Source organism: Nannobrachium achirus (assembly GCF_963921795.1).
Source record: "Nannobrachium achirus genome assembly, chromosome: 4".
Taxonomy (NCBI): Eukaryota; Metazoa; Chordata; class Actinopteri; order Myctophiformes; family Myctophidae; genus Nannobrachium; species Nannobrachium achirus.
This window is the reverse complement of record NC_137813.1, coordinates 65,224,797-65,252,207: the sequence shown is the minus strand read 5'-3', so window position 1 is coordinate 65,252,207 and position 27,411 is coordinate 65,224,797. Positions and strand designations below refer to the sequence as shown.

Below are 27,411 nucleotides of genomic sequence, written 5' to 3'. Positions count from 1 at the left end.
GTGCCCAGTCTTCCTGTGACCGAGCTCATCACTTTCAGCTACAGTACGAAGCTAGAGGGAGTGTGAACCAGCCTTTACTCAGTCAGAGTGATACAGGTCGCACTCAACTGTTAATCAGTCAGTCAGTCACAGTCACTATATAGTTAGAGATAACAGCCAAGACTACAGAAAAAAGAGTTGAGCCGGAAGGCAAAGCTCTCTGTCTTTCGAGCAATCTTCGTTCCCACTCTCACGGTCATGAAGTGTGGGTCATGACCGAAAGTATAAGGTCTCGGGTACAAGCGGCCGAAATGAGTTTTCTCAGAAGGGTGGCTGGTATCTCCCTTAGAGATAGGGTGAGAAGTTCAATCACCCGAGAGAGACTTGGAGTAGAACCGCTGCTCCTTCACTTGGAAAGGAGCCAGCTTAGGTGGTTCGGGCATCTAGTACGGATGCCCCCCGAGCGCCTTCCTAGGAAGGTCCTCGATGCACGTCCCACTGGGAGTAGACCCCGTGGCAGACCAAAGACCAGATGGAAGGATTATATCTCCAGACTGGCCTGGGAACGTCTCGGTATACTCCCAGAGGGAGTGGAGGAAGTTGCGCAGGATAAGGAAATCTGGAAGTCTCAGTTGGAACTGTTACTCCCGCGACCCGATTCCGGATAAGCGGTTGAAGATGGATGGATGGATGGACTACATTCCATATTCTACACTTGAGTGATTTCTCCTCCTTGTGGTCTGTAAATGTACTGCAATCAAACAGAACCGATCATCATTTTATGTGGACAAAAAACACGATCCTTAATTGGTATTTTCTCAAACTTTTGATTGAGTTGCAAAGTCACTGTGATTGTTGTGTATGTGTTTGGATTCATCAAGGCCCCTAAACGTTATTCCATTCTGTAATAATGTAAAAATCAAACACATTTGTGCAATTCTGGAAAACAATTATGTAGAGTTTACACTTCTCAGTAGCCTACTATGTCCATATTATCACAATTATTATGTGTCATTGTGGTTCCTGAGCACTTAACCTCTAAGTGCTTTACTTTGGCTATTAGGAACTAGGCGATCTACAAGCTCACAACACGTCGCAATAGATCTGCAATTTTATTAAGATTTGTATACATTTTGTAAATTGGAAAATTGAACTGAACTGAAATGCTACATTCTGCATAATGAGTAGGTCCTACTTTTACTATTGGTATGACAAGAATAGTTTTGAATATTTAAATGTTACATAACACAGAGATAACACAAGTAGGCCTAAGTATTTCAGCATTGTGGTATTGATACCTCTAGTAAAACAATTGAGTATATAGCCTACTTCTTCCACCACTGGACCTCAGTGTGAAACAGATCTCAGAGCTATTATCATTAATTCCATATCAAAAGTTTAAAACTCTATAAACTTGATACAGTGAGGACTTAATATAAATCAAACCTGTCCAGTTTGACATACAGTATGTCCTTCATGCAGATGGTTGGTCTACATTCTAATATAACATGAACTGTGTTATTAGTGGCCAAGGCCACGAAGTGGCAAAAGGCCACTCATTGATATTGGACTTCATCATTATTCCGCCACTTTTGCTCTAGCGGCTAGACCGCGCAGTCGCTTTTTACGAAACTCGGCAGTATGGCAGAGGACTATGCCAAACGGCTAAAACGCGAAGCTCGCAACAATCGGCCAAAGGGTGGCGCTGTAGGAAGCCTTTGAAAAATGCCAACTTTGAACTGGTGTAGCTCATGCCCTGTTTCAGGTACAGCAATGAAACCTGTATACACTTATGCGTCTCCTCATGCCGAACAACTTTTACGCTCTGACTTTTGACCTCTGACCTTTACTTCTCCCACAATTTTGAATTATATGAAAAACAGTCAAAATCTATCTCCTCCTGGGATTTTCGCGTAACGTGCGCAAAACTTTTTTTACATGAACTTTGGACCAATGCGGTCAGATCTGTCTCGGCAGATTTCTTTTAAAGCGAAACATTATTTTTTAATAATTCACTCAATGTTGCAGTTTTATGCAAATTATTCTTCTGCCTCTAAATCATACATGCAAAGTGACACGTTCATGGCATTTGGCAAATATGTCGAGGGTTAGTCCAAATATCACTGAAAGCAATCTTACTCCAATTGGCCAAAGGGGGGCGCTATACGAAGCGTTTGAAAACTCAAACTTTAAAGGGGCATAAGTCATGCCTCGTTTCGTTTGAAGACATGCAACTTGCTTACACGCGTGCCTTGACTCAAGCGGAAGACATCTGTGTCTTTGTTAAGTAAGCTCCGCCCTTAGATTTTCCGCAATGTTGAGCAGTTTGTAAAACACTTAAACCCGCTTTTATTCCGGAACTTTCGCGTCACGTGCACGGAACATTTTTTACATGAACCTTGGACCAATATCTAAAGATATGTCAGATCGGATTTTTTTAAAAATTGAAACATGCTTTTTTAATAATTCAATTCATATTGCGGTTTTATGCAAATTATTCTTCTGCCTCTAAAACAAACATTCAAAGTAATATTTTCTCACTGTGCAGAGCTGTGCATAGTTCACATGGTAAGGCCTTTGTCTATCATTCCAGAAGTCTCCTGTTCAAGCCTTACCTCATGCATTTAAAATACATTTTACAACATTTTGCCGTGAAAACCCTGGTATTGCAACTAAACATGGCAACCCGACCAAACATGGCAACCTTCTTAACTCATTTAGTGCCACCCCTTTCACCACTAGAGGGCGCCCAGTGGCCATAGAAAATCCCATAGAGATATGCTGGTATATGCAGAAGCCCTGCAGCCATGACTTGCCTGAACACTTTCCTTTGTGCATGTACAGGAAGAGGATGAAGTTAGCTTGAAGTTAGCTATTGGCTACCAAGCATTTTAGAAGCCTTATTTTCGTCAACTTAGCCATGATTAAACCTTGCACACCTCATGCATGGGAAAAAACAGAGAAGAATGAGCTCTAAAAAATCCAATGCAATCCTGGATTGCATTGGAGTGGATTTGTGCAGTTTGTTCACAGCTTTCAAACAAAAAAATCCGATTGGAAATCCGTTCAGGCATTCTTGAGATAATCGCCATTATGTTTTACATGTTATGTAAACAAACATGGCTGCCCTGTATGTTAGATGGGGTTGTATGGGGGTGGAACATGCAAAATCGCGATTGAAATCATGTTCACTAGATTTGATGGGGTCCAAAAAAAAAAAAAAAAAGTTCAAAAAAAAAATTTCAAAAAAAAAAAAAATTATTATTATTATTTTTTTTTTAAGCCGAACTTGTTCGGGATCGGCACTCTGCGATACGATAATAAAGCCGAACTAGTTCGGGATTGGCACTCAATGAGTTAAGCAAGAGTATAAATAGTGGTTGAGTTGAAGCCACTCCCCCCCTCTCAGATTGTTTGGAAGCTGCATGGTGCTGCTGGTTGCTGCTACTCACTGCTACATTATGCAGCAGCTGCAGGTCTGTACACTGTTCATTATTCCAACAACTATTCCAATTTCTAACAGTTTTATTCATTATACTTACCCATACTATAATTTGGCTTTTAGATTTACCTCACCTGACCATACCTACCCGATCCACTCGATACACTGGCTGTGTGTGATGGAGGAACAATGTGACTTGGTAAGCTAACCATGTGCTCTGAAATGTTATGTTGTTTTTGGTTTTGGGATCTAAATGTTAAACGATTTCTTTTGGAATGTAATGCTTGTATGTTAGCTGCAACGTTGATTATTGAATTGATGTATTTTGAGTTTAATGCCAATGCCTAGTTGGGCAGATTAATGGAATTATTTTGTTTCAAGCCTGTAGTGCAGCAGATTATTTGAATTTTTGTTTTTCTATTCATTTGGCCTTTTTCTTTGATCCAGGCCAGGTTTATTGCCTAGAACTGAATCTGAAAGATGGCGAGCCTGCAGAAAGACTGACACAATCCTGTCTGACCTATGGTTATGGGTAGGAAAAAGCAGCCGCAGTGACACTTATTCCTAGTTTCATTTTATTTTTAAATGGAATGTTTTCTTCATTTCCACATGCAATGTTTTGGTCCCGGTCAGGGGCGTCACACCAAATTCTGGGCCCTGGGTACAAGGATTCACAGCGGGCCCCCCATGAATGTTAACTATTGAAAAATAGCAGATATACAAGCTCACAGCGCGGCACCGAGTGCCACGCTGCGAGCTTGTAGATCTGCTATTTTTGAAAAAAATGTGAAAATGTGTGCAAGAAACATATGTTTCCATGTCAGTGATGCTCAAACTTTTTCATGTGAAGGACCCCCAAAATTATATGTATTTAGCCACGGACCCCCATCTCAAAATATTTAGTTCCAGGGACACCCCAGAAGCAAAATTTGAGTTACAAATGTTCGCTTAAAAAAACACATATATTCAAAGATTTGCACACATTTTCACGACTTTTCAAAAATAGCAGATCTACAAGCTCGCAGCGCGGCACCGACGCGCTGTTAGCTTGTATATCTGCTATTTTTCAATAGCTAAAGTTACTAGGGCCCCTCCAACTTGGGCCCTAGTAACTCAGTCCCACTTTCCTACCCCTTGTGACGCCCCTGGTCCCGGTCCCCAAGTCACAATCAGTCACACAGCTGCGCAGCAATTGACAATCATCACCACACCCAGTATAAAACCGTCAGTCTGCAGTTTGCTCAGTGAGGTGCACATCACTGGAGCTGCTGCAGATCTGTACTGTTCATTATTTCAACAACTATTCCTATTTCTAACAGTTTTAATTCATTCATTCAGTTTAATTCATTCACCTCAGCTCACCTCACCTGGCTGGAAGATAAATTGGTAAGTGAACATGTGGCTCAGAAATGTTTGTTTCTGGTTTTGGGATTGGAATGTAAAAAGATTCATTTCGGGAATGTAATTATTGCTTGTAGATAAGCTGCTAAGTTGATTATTGATGTGTTTTGAGTTCAATGGCAAGCTTGTAGATCAGCAGATTTGTCGACTTTATTTTGTTTTAAGCTTGTAGATCGGCTGATTAGTTTTTTTTTATTAGTTTATATTGTCAGGAGTGTTTAGTTGTGGATGATTGCCTGTGTCCACTATTGTTTGGGGTGTGGCCTCATCTCTTTCTTTAATGTAAGCATTTAACTAAAGAGATGTGAGTATTATTGCGACTGTTAGGTCGCAGTTACTATCGAAACCTCCACCGGCTGTCACTCTGTCCGTGTGACATCATACTTTTGCCCTATTCATATCTCCGCTACCATTGCCCCTATCCATGCCAAACTTTGCACACACTCCTTGGCTGCCTGATTTCTCATATGGCCCTCCAGCGCCACCATGAGGCCGATTCTTGCAAAACATTTTTCAACACTGCTCCTACAGATTTTGGCCTAAAATCACGCAAATTGGATGGCAAATCACAACCTCCAAATCAGCAGATCTGTTGACTTTATTTTGTTTTAACCTTGTAGATCGGCTGATTAGTTGATATCTTTTTTTTATCCAGGCCCTGTTTTTTGCATGTGAACTGAATCTAACTGATGGCTTTGTTTGGTTTTCAGAAAAACTACATTTCCCAGAATGCAGCAGCTAAGATGGCTGCTTGTTGCAATCAGTTTGATTTGTCAGCACCTGGCCGCAACACAGCTTCTCCGAGTCAGGCAATCCAAATGTTTTTGCTCTTAACCACCGAGCTCTGCTTCACTGTGTAGCTGGCTCTCGAAGGGACTCTTCCAGCGAGCAGTAAGCAAAACTCCACTATGTTCATTTGCTCTGTATTTTGCCACATTGCTAATGGTGGTTCTATCTGTTCCCATTGTAGGCAAATTAGGAGCTGCATCTGAATCTTGGAAGAGAAATGGCATGTGTTAATGGAACCAGCGGCATACTGTGAAACATGTGTTTCGAATGTAACCCCTGTTAAGTTCTGGAAAGAAGCATATTTTGAGTTAAAAGCCCCGGTTTTGGGAAGAACTTTATTTCATGTTTTAGGGGAACGCCCCATTGAATAAAACAACGCTTATTGCGTTTTCACCTTGAGAACTGTTTCCGTGTGCTGGTTTGGGTTCAGACTTCACAATACTTAATGTTTAAAAACTTTATTTGAAGACGTGTTAAAAGCCCCGGTTTTGGGAAGAACTTTATTTCATGTTTTAGGGGAACGCCCCATTGAATAAAACAACGCTTATTGCGTTTTCACCTTGAGAACTGTTTCCGTGTGCTGGTTTGGGTTCAGACTTCACAATACTTAATGTTTAAAAACTTTATTTGAAGACGTTTACTACTTGAATTATTTGAAAACATTGTGATTTAAAAGACATGCCTGAAAATGGCTAGGTTGTTAACCCTCTGTTTTGAAGGTTTACAACCTGATGACCAACTCTTCAACAAAGACAACTAATGAAAAAGTTGGAAAATAAAGATATTGAGTTAAAACCTTGAGTTCTTTGGAACTATTTTATGTCTGTTGCATATAGTCTTTTGCATACATGTTGTGTAGAGGTCAATTTGTGCTTTCACCAATAACTATGCCGATTAGTGTAAAATCGGCAGAGTCTGTCATTTATAGCGCCACCAGAAGGCCGAAAACGCATTCTTCGATATTACTCCTTCAGATTTTATCCGATAATCACACAAATGGGCACACAGTATCTCTACAGTGATGTAATCATGATGGATTTGTCCAATATCATATTCTATCTAATTGGCTAACATTGAATTCCAAGGTTTGCAGGATTGCTCCTTTTTGAACAAAATGTCTCAAACTCAGCCTGCTATTTGTGTGAGATTTTGCACGCACATTCCCACTAGGCCAAGGAACAGATGCCACCCTTCTCACATTGGCCTGTTATAGCGCCACCAGCGGGTCAATTTTTGCAAAACCCATTTTTGGAACAAAATGCCTCAAATCCCGCATGCAGCGTCCGATTGCCGTGAAAGGCCAAAGAACACGTGGTACCCTTTTGACTTTGGCCTATTATAGTCACCACTAGGCCAAAAAAAAAACACCTGACCTGCCGGAGACCTGTTCGGAAGAACACTGCTTCCAGTTTTTCTTTGATTTCTTCTTTGCTTTCCCTTGATGCTTTTTTGCTTTCCTACTTTTTCTACCTTGGCCACTTTATCGCTGCTTGCAGCTATATTTATAAGTTAATATGGTGGTTAAGTACTTTATTGAAACCTGCACTTTGATATACAAAACTGCATCTCATTCCAGTGGAGATGTTCAGCTGTTCATATATGATGTACAAAACCACTGAACATAAATATGAAGCTCAGTGTGGGTTCAAACAAATCAAGGATTTAAAAAAGTGATGATGATGATGATGATGTCATGATTATGGAACCCATGTTTCTATGGAGATGTGTGTTGAATTTTATAGAACAGATTCAGAGTGCTTCATCCAACCAAAATGAGTCACTTTGAGGACAACTAATCCAGTACACTCTGTTGTAGGAATGAGGGCCGTCCACTTAAGGGCGCTATGCTATCACACAGGAGGAAACATCAGAAGGAATGAAGCTTCCATTGCTGATAAGTTGGGTTGGGTTCCATCAAAACCAGTAGAAAGTCCAATTGTTGTTACCATGGATACCAGGCTGGGTGTAAACACACTGACATACATTTTATTATTGGAAATAAGGTTTGTAATTCATCAGAGCAGTCTACTTTGCATCAACATCATACAAGTATTGTGTTCAGGTCTCTTTAGGTCAATGTTAGTTCTCCTGACTTGCAGTCAGTTTATTATTCAGAGGATATATTACAGAAAACGCCTAGAAGTATGTGTTAAAGTCTCTACAGTCTCGTTAGTCAGAAGAACATGACATGTTTTCTTTATGAAATGAAAGCAGCTGTGTTGACAACACTGAGCCAGCTTCTTTTTGTAGTTTTCTTTCCTCATCCCTCTGTTTCTACCCTTATTCACTCATTTATTCTGCACATCACTCTATTTTACCTTTGTTTTGTTCTTTTTGGGGTTTCTATTATATTAACCTTATCATAGTTCTCTGACTCTACAGTTCTGTTCTCTTACGTGTTTCTTCACTCCAATTCTGATATCATCAATAAAATAAGATTGTGTCCATTACAAGCAATGATGCTGCTACAAATGTTTATTTTAAGAAGAATGAATACATGTTGAGTATTCACTTCATGTGTCAGCCTTTATTTCATTTTACATTTTAGAAGACGTCATCCAAACCCAATGATGTATGTAAACGTTAAAAAACAAACAAAAAAACAAACAAACAAACAAACAAACAAACAAACACAATTTAAGCCATAGTCAACAGAACACCACACAATCCAATATTAAAAATGAATACAACAGCATTGTTGTAAAATATTTGTCCTGATTAAGTATATTCTATTCATCCTGATAAGTAACATGCTTACAGGGCATAATATTCTCACCAGCTGAAGCTGATTTACATTGTTTGAATTTGGTGTTGAATGTAAAAGTGTAATTTTGAACATGTGAAGAATAATCCCAAAGTCTTTACAATTCAAAATCCCAATACGGATCTTTGCTTTCACATGCAGGCAGACAAATTCTGTTTCTCAAAAGATAAAGTTACATTCATTTTCACAATGTAAACAAAGCCAAATTCAACTTCAGTTAATTCTAAACCTCCAAATAAACAAACGGTTTATGACACGTAATCAACCACTCAATCAGTCCAGTCCAGTTCAGTTTCAGTGCGAAATCCAGTCCAGGTGTTTGTGCTGGTAAACAGTGAGCAGAGTGGATATGAAGATGATTTGAGATCATAGACGACTGTCACTGATGATGAATGAACACTTTAATAAAGGCTGTCTTACTGTACAACAGTGTTTATACTCACAAACACATGCGTGCACCAGTGAGCACGCGAGCACACACGACGCACTCACACACGCACACACATATTATGGGTTTTCTTTTTTTTTTTACTTTTTGAAAATGACGTGTTGTGAGCTTGTAGATCTGTGTTCGGCTGTTCACTGAATTTTTCTCCCCAGAACAGGGATGCAATGTTTAATGTAGTTTCATGCACACACTGACATCTCTATATCTTCACAGAGAGACATGTCTCTGCTTGGCAGATTTTGATATCAATGGTTTTAGCATCACCAGCCAGTCCAATAGAGAAAAAAGGGTAGAGTTTCTCAGTGAAAGTGTCTTTATGAGTGTAGATGTGAGTCGTGTCTTCAGGGTCGTAGAAGGACACCTCCCCCCTGTCATAGTCCAGCTGGACTCTGATCCTCTGAGGATTTCTCTTCAATGGGAGGGTTTCTCCATGACCATTAGTGTACTTCCCACTTCCCTGACATAACAACCAGCATCCATATTTTGATAAGGCATACATCTCTCCCTTCCTGTCAACAGACTCATTAGCCAAACCTATACTCCAGAATGGATGGTCTCCAACCTCGATCTCCCAGCTGTGTTTTCCTGAACTGAAGCCCTCTGAACCCAGAACAGTGGCATACTTAGTGAATCTCTCTGGGTTGTCAGGAAGCTGCTGCACTGTGCCTGCATGTCTCACACTGGTCAGGTCTTCAGACAGACAGAGCACAGGGTGTGCTGTGTTTGGGTCCAGAATGACGGGAGTGAACTTGACCTTCTCCTTCATCTTCTCCCACACTCTGAAGGACAGGTTTTCCAGGTGTTTGGCCGCGTCTATCAGAGCTCCAGAGACCAGCTGTGGTTCTGACAGTTTACACTGGACTCTGGCGCTGGTCTGAGTGTGTTTATAACTGCTGAGAAATGACACACTGGGTTTCTGCAGCTCTTGTTCTACAGCAGAGATGCTGTCTGAGAGAGAGGAGATCTGCTCCTGAATGATCTTCATCTCTCTGCTGACAATCTCCCCCTTCTGCTCCTCTTCCTCCCTCAGAGCAGCCAGTCTGGTCTTCTCTTCCTCTCTCAGGAACTGGTGCATCTTTTCAATCTCTGCTCTGATCCGCCTCTCTGCGGTCACCACCTGCTTCTTGTTGTGTTGAACCACGTCTTTGTATTTCTGTTCAACCGTTTGGTTTTCTTTCTTCTTGTCCTGTAGAGACTTGAGGTCAGGCTTCAGTTGGTCCTTCAGGTTATTGACTGCTTGTCCTACAGGTACTAGATTGTGACCACGATGGTGAGGGAAGTCACAGATAAGACACAGAGCTCGTTGTTCTTCCTCACAGAACAGTTTAGGCTCCTCTTGATGTTCACACGACAATTCCACAGCTTCCTCCTCAGATGACTCAGCTTGCTTCCTTGCAGCATAAGAGTCAGCTAGTGCCTTCAGTGTAAAGTCAATAAGAAGACCCTTAGATGCTTTTCTCTTACAAATGGGACAGTTCTTGTTCTCAGTTTGTTCCCAGAATTTCTTCAGGCAGTTTGAACAGAAGCTGTGATGACAGCTCAGAGATACAGGGTCTCTGAAAGTCTCTACACAAAGGGAACATTCAAGAGAAATGTTATCTGCCATTTTCTTTGGTTTGTAAGACTCACCAGTTCACATTCAACTTCACCTCACTGATCAGTGAGTCTCCAAACAGTGCTGAAGAGAAAGAAAGAAAGAAAGAAAGAAAGAAAGAAAGAAAGAAAGAAAGAAAGAAAGAATGTTAGAATAGCATTTCATTTTGTATTAGCCTGCATGATGCTCATGTTTTACAACTGTCTAAGAATAAAGATCTATGCAATGTTCTGTAGAATGTTTTGTAAATCATATATGTTACACCTAATGTCAGACAGTTGGAACTCCACTCATATAAAAGTATTAAAACAATCACAGGGCTATAATGTTGCTCTAGTTTTCACAATTCATCATCACAAAAACAGGAACAAGGGTGCCATGGCATTGCTCCGAAGGTTCATTGTTCCGAAGGTTTATTAGTCCGAATTTGTTAAGAAAACTATGCCCAACTCTAACCTAACCCTAACCCTAACCTCAGTAACGCTAACTAAATTCAGACTAATGAACCTTCGGAACAATGAACCTTCGGCATTATGGGCAGTCCCCGGAACGAGTTCATGAAATAATGGTGACTGTTTATATGAGTGAATCAATGTGCATGTTCAGGTATTGATTTTAAACATAACATACAAATAAACATAATGTGTAAGCCAAAGAAATGGTTTTGAGTGCAGATCCACACTGGGATCTGCACTCAGCACAAAAAGTACTCAATGGTTTCAGTCATTCTACTTACATTGTATTTCAACACACTCAACAATGAGAGATTCCTCTAGATGGCGATCATGTACCACCTGACAGAGAGAGAGAGTAAACAAGACATAAATATTAAGGAGGGATGATGACAAAGTATCAATATGCACACTGAACATGGGACACATTCAAGAGAAATGTTCTCTCTGTTTGCTTTGGGTGCTGTTGACTGCCATACCTCTCCTGACCACACACACACGCGCGCGCACGCACGCACGCACGCACGCACGCACGCACGCACGCACGCACGCACGCACGCACGCACGCACGCACGCACGCACGCACACACACACACACACACACACACACACACACACACACACACACACACACACACAGAGAAATACATTTAACTAGCCCTAGAGAGTTTGATTAGATCATTTTAAGGTATTTGTACTTTTTCTCAGGTTTTCAAGTGTGATTTTCTCCATCAGATTAAATCATTTACATTACCTCAATGTCATGCACATGTAGCTTACTGTTAACAACGATAACGCTCCAATTGTCTTAACCACTACTTACATCCTATAGGCTACCTACCGAACTATAGAATTCATATACTACACTAAATCTTTTCAGAACATAGCTGATCTACAGCCACACGATGTGTTGCAAGGCATTGTGAGCTTCTAGATCGGCTTTTTTTGTCCAAGGTTAACCCCAAAATAGTGATGCAAGGTTCATGCATGGGTTAATTATTAATTAACAATTATATTGAGTTGTTAATCATTACTGTTTGATGCCATAACACATCATTGTAATACCATACAGGAGTTATAGCCTATTATTAGGATTCTTATATGTAAATATTCATATACATCATATTATGATAAAAGTATTATATATTATAGTAATTATAATATATGTAATTATGTATAATTATGTCTAAATTATATACAAAGTTAGAAGAACTGCTCTCCATGAAATGAAAGCAGAAAAATAAAGTAAATATAACATGTAATAACATGTAAACATAGGGAGCAACAATTCTACACAGCTGTATCCATCTTTTGTAAATAACTCTTGTAAACATACAAATGAAAAGTGCGTGCGTGTGCGTGCTATGTATTGAATACATAGGACCTCGATGGAAAGTCCCCAGGATGTTTTTGTGTTTTCCTTTTAGCCTTTTAGCCTAAATGAATTTATATGACTAACAAAGATTTCAATCAATCAAGTCATATGTGGATGTGTGATATAATATTCAGTTTACCAAATAATTGATGTTCCAGGTGAAGGAAAACCAAATTCTCAAAGCGCAGAGCAAGTATTCTCCTGTTTCTGGAAAAAGCTCTATAGCCATTTCTGTTACAATGAAAATAAATGTAACAATTACATTTCTGTTTTTGTTTGTTTGGACTCGTCCCCTCCAGATCCCCTATAGGGCATCGCAGCGGAAGTGGTTTACTGGTCCCACTAAAATCCCTGTTCATTTTCCACATAGACTTTCACGAAAATATTTATACAAATTATGTTAAGCCTAGAACCAAGAAATCCAGGATTGCAGTGAATCATGACCATAAAACCTTTATTTCTATGAAAAGAACATTTTGAAAATCGCAATTTGAAAAAAGGTAGTTATTAAATGTAGTATATCAAATAATGTAATATTAAAATATGTTTTCATATAGGATCAAAGGTTTTATGGTCATGATTCACTGCAATGCTGGATGGCTTATACTAACTGTTTTTATTTTATTTGTGACACTTGCTTTGGCAATGTAAACATATGTTTTCTCATGCCAATAAAGCTCCTTTGAATTGAATTAAAGTGCTCCCCGCAAGATGTGCTCCCCGCAAACTAAACACACGGCTTTACCTTACTTCAGTAAATAAACAATTTGCAGTCCAATTTAGTTGAAAAAAAAAACCCATTGACATTGACCTTACTTTTTTTAAGCCACTTTAGCCATTTTTGTTGGGTAAGGTAAGGCAGGTGGTCTTGACTTGTGACCAGTCTGACCACCTGCTTGTTATTGAGACAACATCCAATGATCACACAGATGTGCTGATGTACGCATCACATTGCGTCCATGTGTACATGAATAAAGAAACTTCAAAATAAAAGAAATGCAGCTTTAGTCCATGCATGAGGTAAAATTAGAAAATGTTTATTTTGTAATTTGCCATTAACCCTACAAGGGCCGGTCAGAGTGAACCAAGGGGCCGTACAATGCCCAGGTCTGGCTTATAGGCTTAACATAATTGTTATAAATATTTTTGTAAAAGTCTATGGGGAAAATGAAAAGGGAGATTTTTTAGTGGGACCAGTAAACCACTTCCGATGCGATGCCCTATACACACTTGGGTCATCTGAACTCTTTGATTTCACTTCAAGTACTAAATGTCCCCAGTCATAATAACTACAGTGTATTTCAACACATTAAAACACTGGCTTGTTTTTTTTATTTTTTATCATTCATTCTGCTGTCATGAACATACCATGTAGTTGTAATGTTGAGAGACTCCACTAGAAGGCGGTCATTATCAGCCACCTGAGAGAAAGAGAGAGAAAGACACAGAATGGATGAAGACTATCAGAAATACAAAGTTAAACAATATGAATATGTCTACTCTGTACACTCTGTACACAACATAAATCTATGTGGTTTCTGGTTCAGATCTTACTTGTCTGGACCACCCAGGACCCCAATGGAAACACGCTTTTACAGTAACAATCACTGTACTGTTAATAAAGTGTTCACACCAACTATGATAACAATATCGTTAGTTATAGTGCTCAGTGTGAATGTCCATTAATTGTTGAATATCTAGCAGTAGAAATGTAGTCACACAGCATCACATACAAGTTGAAACTTGATCATAAAGAGTTTACATTTCCTGGTTAGACCTAGTAGTCAGGGCTCGAGACTAAGGGACTCCCGAAGTCCCGGGGACGTAAAAATATATATTTGGGACGCAAATGAATCTCCCCTGGGATGCAGACGGGACGTAGAGGATTTTTTTTGAGCCAACGGTGCATATCAATATGTCACTGCTCAAACCACGGTGTGCAAACTCGCAGCATGAGACTCACAGAAAATGAATATGATGTAAAAAGAATGTTTAAGAAGTTACCACAGGCAGTGCTGATCATCCTTTTCAGGTAGAACTTAGTTGCTAAAATGCTGCGCTATTTGAAGAGATTAACCAGCAGAATGAGGCAGAGAACAGACTGTCAATCTGGGTTACAACTAGTGGAAAATAGCGATCTACAAGCTGTGGCTGAGAGATAAATCTTAGCATCCCGCCCCGGCGCCCCCTGCTTCGCCACATAAAGGGTAACGTTATATGATTTGGATTGTGATTATTAATGAAAATGTAAAACGGAACGCGATGTCAACGCACCAAGCACAGACACATAGCCTACGTTTAGTGAGCAGCACGAGCAGTTGTTTGATTATAGGAGTAGGACACATTGTAATTAAATCAACGGTTTGTTTAACTTTTGTCATCTCTATAAACCTATAGCCTATATTCCCAAATACAAGACGTTACTTATGTTCGTCTAATCAACTTCATCACAACCAGCCGTGCAAGCTGGCATTCATTTCACAGAGTTCCTGTGCTGTGTGGCGGCTTATTTTCTCCAGTAATCGTCTCTTATTTAACTCTCAAAAACAACCAGTCCGCTCATAATAAATAACTCCATTTCGGCTACAGTTCATCTGAACCGCTTGCTGTGAAGCACAAGGGACCCAAAAAGCAGACTGCACACGTCTCCACTCGATCAAACATGGCACTGGTTATACTTCTTTCAGTACGACGGTGTTGTGCGGTGCGGTGAGCATATAGACGATCTAAAGCCCTCAAAGCCCCAAGGATGCGTCTAGTTGTAGGCTTGTAGATTAACGCGCAACACGTTCGTACGGACAAAGTACAAACCCAGTTTTACCGTAATTCCTCCAACAGTCGTGCATGATTGGTTCTTTAGTTTCCCGTATATGACAATCACACCAGCAAACTGGCTGAGGTAACAACAATAACAATAATAATTTGGGGACGGTTCAATTTGTATTTTGGGACGGTCCTGGGACGTAGGTGAAAAAAGTTAGTCTGGAGCCCTGCTAGTAGTGAGCTGGGCGGGCAGAGAGAGAGAGAGAGAGAGAGAGAGAGAGAGAGAGAGAGAGAGAGAGAGAGAGAGAGAGAGAGAGAGAATGTATGTATATGGTTTTGTTTGGACTCATCCCCTCCAAATCCCCAATGGTATCTGAACTGTTTGAATCATACACAAAATAATCAATTGTTACAGTGGTTTTACTTACATTGTATTTCAACACACTTCAACAGTTTACAGTAGTATTAGTTGAGAGATTCCACTAGATGGCGGAACATCATGTACAGTACGACCGAAAAGAGAGTTAACAACAAAGATATATTATGGAGGGATATTGACAAAGTATGAATATTATAATGTCTCTGAAAAGTCTCAAAGGAAACATTCAAGAGAAATGTTCTCTCTCATTTCCTTTGTTTTGTAAAGTATCTTTAAATAACAAGACTCACCAGTTCTCATCCAACATCAGCTCAGTGATCAGTGAGTTTCCAAACAGTGCTGTAGAGAAAACAAATGTTCTGTGGTCAGGATTTCTTGCAGGTTTTCAAGTGTGATTTTCTCCATCAGTATACAACTATCCTTCAATGACTATATATAGCTTAAATAATGTATATTCCCTCAATGTCAGATGTATTGTTGAAAAGCTTAACGATAACACTTACTTCCAATTATCTTAACCACTTAGATCCTATAGTTTACTGAATTCCTACTCTAAACAATGTGTCACAACTAGGCATTTTGAGCATGTAGAGCAGCTATTTTTGTCCAATGTTAACACCAGCATAGTGATGCACGGTTCATGCACGGGTTAATTATTAATAAACAATGATAATTACATATTATATTGAGTTACTGTGTGTGAGCGTACGCATGTGTGTGCATGCATTCGTGTGCATCTGTGCAGGCGCTTTTGTGCAGGCACTTTTGTGCATAGCTGATATCTGTCATGTTGGTCAGAAGAATATGAAACTAGATTTTGGTCCTATGTATTTGTTGTATTTTCCTTTTAGCCCAGTCTTTACTGTACTCTGCAGTTTACATTTTACTACTAGCTCAATCTTTACTAACTATAAATCTGATCAGATAATATTCTATAATAGAGCATGAATTACTTTTGTGTTAGCCTGATGGTCGGGTTTTTAGAGTATGTCTGTCCAAGAGTAAAGTTCTATCGACATTTCAGTTACAATTAAAATAAACGTAACAATCATCCACTGGGATCTGCTGTATATCTTCAGTCTTTCTACTTACAGTGAATATCTACAGTGTATTTCATCACACTAAAACACTGGCCATCCGAAAGTTTGTTTTGATCATTCATTCTGCTGTCATAGCCTACCATGTGCATTCTTTGTTCTTTACAGTAGTTGTACTGTTGAGAGACTCCACTAGATGGCAGTCATTATCAGCCACCTGAGAGAAAGAGAGAAAGACACAGATAGAATTGATTATAACAGTGTGGCGTTCCATAAGGAAGCATACCAGGGCCTTTATTGTTCCTAATAGGCTATATGTAAACGACATGTCATCTGCTTGTGACTGCAATCTGTTCCTGGATGACTCAGCTCTCCTAGACTCGGACAAATGAATGTTGAATAGGCCCTTGGCTCTGAACTCGATAAGATCTGCACCTGGCTCAATGACAACAAACTATCACTACACCTGGGTAAAACTGAATCGTTTGTCTGAGCAGGCCTTCTGCTTGGCTGCAGCACACCTGTGGAACAGCCTAGGGCACTGCAGACCCTGTACATTTTTAAAATCCTAACACTAAAAGGCTTTTTTGTGTAAAATTGTGTGTAGGCTAAGGCTGAGCAATATATCAAAAAGGTATCGATATCGAGGTATCAACATGCAAGCTATAGATATCGGCGGCTTGAAATGAGGTATTGATGTATGTGTCAAATTAAATAACAGCCATGCACACGCATGCATGCACGTAGCACATGCAAAAAGCAGTCCATCTGTAGTAACCAGGTGTGGTTATTTCAATAAACCCTAACCCTTCTATTGTGCTGTGTGCATTATGGATTAGGTAGGCAGTGGACATAAAGCAGAAAAACATTAAAAAACGATATGATGCAATTGTTTTTACTAATATCTTGAGTAATATCCTAATATCGCCCAGCCTTTATGCTTGACACTAAGGCTGGGCGATATTAGGAAAACCTTCGATATTTAATAACGTTATTGAATACCTTGATATCGATATTAGTCTACTCACGATATTAATAAAAACAATTGCAGTATATCTTTTGGCACTGCCTGCCTAAAGGCCCATTCCCACTGGGCCAGATAACAGATAAAAAAATCTCTTTCTCCAGATATTTTTCCATTCAAAGTGGATGGTAGATACAGATTTAAAAAAATATCTATCACAGATATTTGCCACAGATACTTTTATCTGTGGCAAATATTTTAATTGCGACCGTCAGGTCGCATTTACTACCAAAACCTCCACCGGCTGTCCGTCTGTCTGTCAGTCAGTCAGTCAGTCACACTTTTGCCCTGCTCATATCTCCACAACCGTTGCCCCCGGCCATCCATGCCAAATTTTGGCCACACTCTCCTTGCCTGCCAAACTACAACCACCAAGGACCCCCGGAGCTCCAGGGACCCCCAGGTCCCTGGGGAACCCCCAGGTGTAAAAAATGACCAAATGTGCAAAAATGACTAAATGACCACCCCAACGGGGCTGCTCACGGGGAATTCCCGGGGACCACCGACTCCTGGTGCTCCAGAACGGATGCAAAAGTGGTGACGCCCCCAGTGGAGGACCCCCTACACTGCAGCTCACATAAAATGCCATAACTCGGGCTTGGAGCGTCCGGGAGAGCCGGGGCCGGTACCTATTCGTCCGCCAAGGCGGCGCGGAGACCCACCCCTAATTTCTCATATGGCCCTCTTCTAGCGCCATCATGAGGCCGATTCTTGCAAAACAAATTTTTGGACACTGCTCCTACAATTTTTGCTCTAAAATCACAAAAATTGCTACACAGTATGTCTACACTCATGTCATCAACATGGATCTGTCCCATATAGCACCAGCATCAGGCCGATTTTTTCAAACACATTTTTGGACACTGCTCCTACAGATTTTGCCCTAAAATCACGCAAATCGGTACACAGTATCTCTACAGTCATGTAATCAAAACGCATCTGTCCCATCTAACACCACCATCAGGAAGATTTTGGAAAAACAAATTTTGGCCTTATCTCCCGATTAGGGAGTTTTACTGGTAGATTATTATATTATAGAGTAATTTACAGATAACATTTGTGGACATACACAAGCTAAGCCTTGCTTGGGAGGAAACATCTGTGAGAGTGCGGTGCTACATTTACAGGATGTGACTCTGCATCTGCGAGTGCCTTTGCTGGTCGTAGAAAACTGAATGCATTGAGGTTTTTGATGCAAAACGCTGAATGTTCAGGAGAAATCGAAACAACTTGGCCAGACTAGGGATGTTTCAATAGAACTCTTTGACCGACTGCAGCGGTTTACTTGTAGCAGTCTGGAACGGGAAAATCCCAGTTGTCCGACGTCCCAGTTGGGTGAACAGACTGGCGAAGGCCAGCGGACCTTGGTCCTGCTCTTCGCGCCCGAGCGCCGCAGGCGCGAGCCCCCGGTCTACCACAGCTCAAAAATGAAAATAAATAAATAAAACACACAATCTTCACTTTCCTACATTACTAGGGTGACCAGACGTCCCGTTTTACCCGGGACAGTCCCGTTTTCAAGCTACGTGTCCCGGTGTCCCGACAAATATCTCTAAAACACTAATATGTCCCGGTTTTCAACATCCACTACAAAATTGTCCCGGTTTTCGCCAGAATTAAAATAATAGTAGCTGTTTTCAGTGGTTGCATAGACATTTATCATGTTCTTTTCATGAAAACATGCTCACCTAACCAATCAGAAGAAAGGAACACATTCATTGCGTGTCTGAATTCAACACTGAGGCTGTTTGTCAATCACTCACTGCCCGTTTGCAACCCTGCGGTGCGCGTGCACGAACGTTAGAGAATGGGCACGCGCGTGCGCGGTAACGTGCGCAATCTGCGCATTGCTTTTAGGGTCCCAGTTTTAGGCAACAGTGTTTTGCGTCCCGGTTTGAGTGGCTGAAAATATGGTCACCCTATACATTACTGAAAGCATTATAGGGAACACACACAATACCTCCACGGACCACGAGTTGAAAACCCCAATAATGTGCTGACTGTTTATATATAGGAAGCAGTTTGTGGCACACGGCTCATTATGTTCTTCCTCATAGAACAGTTATGTAGGCCTGCAATACAACATGTGTAGTAAAAACATCCTCCTCTATGATTCAGCTAGTATCTTGATTCTTCAGTATACTAAGTACATTTTTATAGGCTATTCAATATTTGAGTATTTTCCCTCGGGCTAGGTTTGTTTCCCATGATGTTTTCAGGCCTTTACAGCAAACACAGCAGACACATGAGCTCTGAAAGTCTATGAGCGGATTCAGGAAATGAATATAAATAAGAACAACTGAATGCTTTGCAATCTATCTTTAAATAACAAGACTCACAAATTAATTCACCTTCAACTTCAACTCACTGTCTAGAGTCTCGATCCGAACGTGTAAATGTTCGTTCCCCTGGAACACGCCTTGTAATGGCGTTGCAGTTCTATGACATTTACTTTTTTTTAATATTAACACGCGCTCTCTCCGAGACAAGACTGTATGGCTGCAGGGGTGGAGCTTTCATTCTGAAAGTTCGAGGCTCAGGGGGGGGCGTGGCTTCTACGTTATCACAAGAGGGGACTGAGGGAAAAGCCCTGCAGCCATACAGTCTTGCTCTCTCCTGTAGTCCAGACCCCGCATTTTTTGGATATCAGTACCATTAGAGGGGGAAAAGGTTGCGTGTGATCTTTGTATTGCTACATGTCTGTAGTTTATGAAATGATACGATAGCAATGTCAACATAGCAGCTGATTACTTGTTCAGGCCCTTATATCTGATATCTGATGGAAATAAAGGTGGTATATAATGACCCAGCAACTAATGGGTCGATTTGGATGATTTTGCTATTAAAGCACATGTTTTCTGGGGTGCTGAGATGATTTATGAGGTGACTGAAGCAATTCAGGTTCAGTGTCATATGTTCAAGGTCAGCGACGACAAGGTCATTTTGGATGCAGAATTGGCAATGGTATATCTTAGCCTTGACTTCTATGTTGACCATGCCCTCAATAATGCCTGTTTTGTAGCAAATAAACAATAAATAAGCTAAATTGCTGTAAGTTTTTTTAAATCATTATCAAAATAATTACATACATTCTTATAATATTCCAAGAATATGACATTTAACAACGTGTGAAACTACTGAATCTCTTCCTCATCGGAACTGTCAGACTATGAAAGTAAGGAAGCTTGCATAGTCTTGCACATTTACAAGCCAACAACTGAGTACAGAATCTAGTGCAGGGGCTGTGTGCATCCAGTGATGCGGCTGTCTATCAACTCTGCACATGGGATCTTGTGCAGTTGGGTGAGTCTACAGAGAGCATTGTAGGAGCATAACTGGAAAAGAAAATAGCCGAGTCCCAGCTCAATGTTGTCCAATGTGTTTGAACAAAGCTGCCCATCCCCCGGCTAGAGGTTAGGAGGACAGGATGGGCCATGGAGTACAGCAGGGGTTCCCAAACTTTTTTGTCTCAGGGCACCCCATAAATATTGTTTTAATCCGAGGCACCCCTACATTATAATTTTCACTCCCAGCACCTTATATTTATAGCATATCGTCGTTGTCGGGTGGAAACCTTGTAGGCCCCTATGTCCAAAACCGTTCGTTTTGTATTTATCATCTATAAAATGTACTAAACTAGTGAAAACAGCCGATCTACAAGCACACAACACCTTGCATCGCCAGGCGTTGTGTGCTTGTAGATCAGCTGTTTTCACTACTTTTGTGCGACAGTCTTGTATGATGAAGCAGGGCTTTGCTTTGCGAAAAGACGTCCACATTTGAAACTTGGAGATACGAGGTTTCTGCCCGACAGTGGCGATATTTTAGTGATTATGTTGCGAGGAAAACGTTGAGATAATAGCCATTTGGTTAGAACTGACTGAAAATAACTTTGTACTTTTAAAATGATACTAAATATTTTTTTCAAGTGTCCAAATAAATTCCAAATATTATCAAATGATCTCGCGGCACTCCTGGACTGCCGTCGCGGCACCCCAGGGTGCCCTGTCACCCACTTTGAAAACCCCTGGAGTACAGGATGTGCCATGTACACACTACACAGGCAAGACAATGGAAACCATGGTAACCAGGATATGTAAAGTCTGATAAACAAGCCATGCACTCAGAGTCGTGCATGTGAGTCTCACTCAGAGTTGTGCATGTGAGTCTCACTCACAACTCTGAGTGTGTGTGGTTGTGGTGAGGATGTAGAAAATGAGTGTGAGCCAATCACAGCGTATCAGGAAAAACGTGTAACCATTTGTGATACTTTGGACCTGTGCTCTTTGTAATATTAATGACATGTTAAAAGCAAATGTAGAGGCAGATCAGCCTCAGTTTCTACCAAGCTTTGCACTCTGTTGCGTCTGTATCTTTTACTAATAAAGTGAACCAGCAGTACTCAACATCCAACATCTACATACCGGTAGTTTAATTTGCAGCATCTCCATATTCTAGTCTGTTAAAATAGATATTCTCTATATGGGGAAAGTTGACTGGAATCAGCCTCTCCTACCCTCTCTTAGCACAGAATATTATAGATTATTATATTATAGAGTAACTTACAGATAACATTTGTGGACATAAACAAGCTAAGCCTTGCTTGGGAGGAAACATCTGTGAGAGTGCGGTGCTACAGTACATGCATTTACAGGATGTGACTGCATCTGCGAGTGCCTTTGCTGGTCGTAGAAAACTGAATGCATTGAGGTTATTGATGCAAAACGCTGAATGTTCAGGAGAAATCAAAACAACTTGGCCAGACTAGGGATGTTTCAATAGAACTCTTTGACCGACTGCAGCGGTTTACTTGTACCAGTCTGGAACCACCTCCAGTGACGTGAACAATGCTGTAGCCTCGTAAATCGCCCACTTCCGGAAAACATTCTCATTTAAGTCGGTTGCTTACTAGGCTAGCAATGCTGTAGCCTACCAATACAATATCGCATCAGCTTTTGGATAATTATCTATGGAAAGCGAGCGCAGTTTAATCCTTTATATTGGAATACACAATCCCTGAGCACAGTTATGAGTAACAGCGAAGAAAGACAGGTATGAACTCAAACTGTCTGCGCACTGTCTGTGAAGAATGCAGTGGAAGAGTTGCAATGATCCACTTTCGTTGAATGAATTTCAGGAGCAATCATCTCCAGCCTTGTATGATTGATTTAATAGGCTACTTTATTATTATTATTTATTTGTACTCTGGCCCAGAATTGGGATGGGACGTGACGGGAGTGAAAATCCACTCCTGTGTCATCCTCTATCCAGGATGTCAGATGTTTTGCCTCTTTATCTCCTGGCCCATGGACTACAGGGAACAACAACATGTTGTCTACTACTCTTCCTGCTGGCCATACACATCTTAACAAGAGCTCCCTTATTGTAAGTTTAAGTTATATTAAATCAAATAGATACATAATGGAAGCTTGGAACAGGATTGATGACTGGAGCTGAAATATAGAAGGCAGAAATTTGTGTAAAGTCTTCTGCACTGTTTAGTGAGTATTTTTCTCATTATGTTTCCATTCTGCTTGACTGAACATTCTCCTTTCTCAGAGTAAACTGAGATCATAAGTCAGGTCAGAAAGACAGTGGAGAGAGGGGTGGATGAACCAGGTTCAGCTGAAGGAGTATAGCCTTTTTTATTATTATGTAGCCTGCTCTACTCAGAAATCCACCAGGAGTTTATGTGTTAAAGTATTATGAAAAAGACAGTATAGTCTCTGTCTGATCAAAGCATTTACATCAAGGGTGTCCAAAGTATTGGCCCGGGGGCCATTTGCGGCCGAGGATGAATTTTATACGGCCCACAGCTTCATTCCTAAATTGTTTTATAAACGGCCCGCCAGCACCGTCAAACAAGGATATTTTCCAAGAGTATAATTTATTAGGAGTCCTTGTTCCATGTTGTCTCATTCCAAAGGGGTCAAAGAAAGGCTATTTTATGTTTTACCTTGCACGTCTGGTTGCATTTGCTAATTTGAAATAAGGCTGTGTTTGTGTTTTGTTCACACAGAGCACACACCTGACAAAAGACCATTGACATTCAATATTGATGATGACCAGGGCATGAATTTCATGGAGGCCATGAAGGCCATGGCCGCTGTTGCCCCTCAGACTGGCCTTGTGCCCCTCAATCCAATGGCATGACCTGAGGCCACAGTGGCCTTAATGCCCCAGCTGACTGTACTGTACCACTTTCTCCTCTTGTCAATATGTAGATAGCTGGCACCGGTGTCTCTTTCTTGTCATGTAGACAGTTTCTTTTGTTGAGATTCAGAAATCTTAACTCCCAGAGTCCCCATCTTTAAAGTTGTACCATGTAACTTTTTTTATAAAACAAATCTTAAAATTGTCCTAACTGTTAAATCGCTAAAGTTTTAGAACACCCACTCCGTTATTTTCAGCTTCTGAAGCCTTCTCTTTATATGTTTTCTATGATCCTGGCCGTGGACCGGATTTCGCGCCAAAATGACGTAATCTGCATCATCTGTATACGTTGTGTATACGTTGCCCAATCACATCGCCGATCATGCACACATGGTACACTACCGGCCAATCACAGCGCATCTTGAAGTGGGGTCGCCATATTTGTAGTCGCCCGTGTGTCTCTTTACTCAAAAGGTAATCTCGCCTACCAGGCAGGGTGAAGTAGTCCGTTTCTCCGGAATGCCTGAACGCACAGGAACCAGGGACCCCTCTAAAGATAGCTCTCGGCGTTGTGGAGGCAGACGCGGGGGTGTGAAGGTACGAAAAACGGGCGAAAGACGCGAACGCGACCGCGGTTTGCTATAGGGCTACTGACCACTAGTTGAGCATCTTACACAGTATAGCTTTAAACCAATCCAGTGACTATGAATACCATCATTTTTGTCTATTTGGACTAAAATCTTGTTTTATTTGATGGCCTTCCTGCCCTGGCATTTGGCCTTTGTGCCCTCAAAAAAAAAAAAAAAAAAAAAAAAACTCCAAAGGCCAAGTGGCCTTGCCCCTAAAATGACACTACACCGAGGCTGTATGGACCAGACAGAAGAAGAGCTGATGAGAAGGAACCTCACAGTCACAACAGGTGCTTATTGTTATTTTGCTATGTAAATATACCGTAAATGCTCTAATAATATCCTATATTTAATAAAGAACCGGACCTGCTTTAATTTCCGGGTGCGCAATTGAATTAAGTAATTAAGAGCCGACGCTCCAATAAGAGCCTCCTTTTTCCTCTTTTTTTTACGTTACGTATCATTCAGGAGTACCTTTCTCCACTCTGTCTGACTGTCACTCACATCCCAAGCCAGCTGTTACGGTGATTTACCGTACACTGTCTACAAACTGCGCAGCGATATTTGGACGCCGCTCATTTCACGTTCCGTTTGGCAAAGACGGATGACTTTGGCAACTTACCGGGGCGCGTGCGTGTGCGTAGTCCTCGCGAACATCGGCGTGGAGTCATCCGCACATGAGATCTTTAGCGTGGAAGTTTAATCCAAACAGTAAATGAAGCTCAATGAAGCTAATGCGGCTATACTAGTATCCATGCTAGTATCCTGTGGTTCCTGTTTACCAGGGAGAGTCGCATCTGAATGACGAAACGAGCCGCTGAGCTTGATGGGAAATGTAGTGTTTTTTATTCCCCAGCAGTATGCTGTGTGGACTGTATTCTATTCTGATACACATTATGAGGAGCTGATTTTCAGTATGAATTGGTTAATGCAATACAATACAGCAGAATGTTATCTCTGTATGAGCCTTTCTATGATGATTTTCCAATAAAAACGCTTTTCTTTATAAATAACCTAATATATAATATATAATATTTATATTTTTTTCTAAAAATACGGTATCTAATAAAAAAATCTGATCTGAATCATTCTGATATTTTTGAGAAATAGGAATAAAAGCCTTGTCTCTTATACTGTCCTGCTTCCAACAAGAGCCTGGTGCCCGCTACTCTTGAGACAAATAATAGCCCGGGTTCCTATAAGAGAATTTACGGGTACACCCTGGAAAATATATAGACACCCTGTTTTTTTCCTGCTTCATTTACAGAAGAAAAATAGCTTATTTGTATTTACACTGTCTTATTTTCTTTTTTCCTTTTCTTTTTTGGTCAGAAGCTGCCGAGGCTCAGCTGCAAAGGCTCTTGCTGAGGAGGACATAGAAGTCAAAGTCAGAACAAAGAGGACCAGGGACGTGCTGGGCCCCTGATTCAGCCAGGGAAAAAGAGTTGGAGAGGCCCTCATTGCCCGCTATAGAGAGAGATCTAGCGCTGCTGCTACTCAAAGATTTGCCATTTTGGATCATGACAAGTGACACTGACAAGCCAGTGGGCCAATTACATGAGTTATATTTCGTCGTTGTCGGGTGGAAACTTGTGTTTCCAAAACCGTTTGTTTTGCATTTATCATTTTAAAAATGATTTAAAGACCCAATGAAATTAAGTTTCAGTTTGAAAAGGAAGCCTGTGTGTTTCTGAACCAATCCGAGGGGACCAGCCCTTCAGGCGATGGGATTTAAAATCTGAGTAATGGGAGTAATGGGAGCCAGCAATGGGAAACAAACAGGTGAATGTAATCAAAGGTTAATTTATATTCATTTTACCTGTCTATGTCATCACTTTTTGAATTTCTGTTCACAGGAAGTAATTAAGAATGGCCTATTTAGGGACCTTTGATATAAATATACACACAAATTGTTTATTTTCTATTTTTTTTGGCATCTAGTGTTAGGTATGGCCATATTAGCACTACAGATATGCTCTAAAAGTGTGAAAAACATGTTTTTGATTTCACACCGTCTTTAAACTAGTGAAAACAGCCGATCTACAAGCACACGTTGTGTGCTTGTAGATCAGCTGGAGAGGGGGTTCGCAAAGAGTCTGAGCTCTACCATGATCTCAGTGCTGCGTGATTATGGATCCAACTGGGAAAGATGGATGGAAACGGCATAGAGCGCTCGTTTTCACAGTTATTAGTGGGGGAGCCAATGAAGTGATTCTGCTGGTTGTAATTTTGGAATGATAATTGTTGAAGACATGTATATCTTCATTCTTGGGGTTCTCACAATGCCAAAAAAACATGTCTTCAATTTTTCTTTTTGGGTTTAGCATGTGTAATTAGCATAATTAGCCAATTAATTGCCAAAAACGGGAAATGGCAATAACTTTGCTTCTAGGTAACTTATAAAGGTGATCTAAGAGTCTAAGTCCATGTTTGTGAGGTCCATAAATTCATATGTTACCATTGTGAAGTCATACAACCTTTAATAATTAGCATAATCAGCTTAAAGTATGCAAAAACTAGTTGAAAATCAGGAATTCGCTTCATTTTTCACATTAGCTGACTTTGGAGAGATAATCTGAGACTCTTATTGACTAATTGAGTATGTTTACATGTCCAGAAATTCCTATCCTGATGTAAGTAAATCATGCAACCTTTTGTCATTAGTATAATCTGCATACATGATTTATTAATTAGTCTGAAAGTAGGAAATTACCTGTTTCTTTTTCTGTCAGTATATCCATAGATTAATTCTTGTCATAATTAGTCAAGCAACTGTGCTTCAGCTGTGAGGGATCACTGCTGATAAAGCTACGGTAATCATATTGAAAACACCTGAATGATGCTGCTTGGACACATCATCAATTACTAACCAAGGATAAGGTGTTTCTGGTCTGCTTTAAACTGTAGTAAAATTGTAGAAATGAACAATTGATCTGAATTACAGAGTGGATAAAGGAAATATTTTTCACTGTTGAACAACTGCAATACAGGCCACTTTTCATCTAAATACAGGTAAGCTACTTTTTTCTTTTAGTAGGAAATCATTTTCTGTTTGGGTATGTGCATGTGTTCCCATTTTTTAGTTCTAATGAAGGTGGCATAGACTGAAACGTTGATGATAATGTTATTATATTACATAATATAAGTATTCCCTTTTTAGCAAGTTGACAGTGTGGAATATT

The 27,411-nt window shown here is 40.5% G+C and overlaps 1 protein-coding gene across 1 annotated transcript; it reads right to left on the bottom strand.

The window, feature by feature from the left end:
* Positions 1–9,022: 9,022 nt before the first annotated feature.
* On the bottom strand, positions 9,023–10,429 carry LOC308283108 (zinc-binding protein A33-like; the record flags this gene model as incomplete). Its single annotated transcript, XM_080723492.1, has 1 exon — positions 9,023–10,429. One exon carries the CDS (start codon positions 10,427–10,429, stop codon positions 9,023–9,025), a length of 1,407 nt encoding a protein of 468 aa, XP_080579618.1.
* Positions 10,430–27,411: the final 16,982 nt, after the last annotated feature.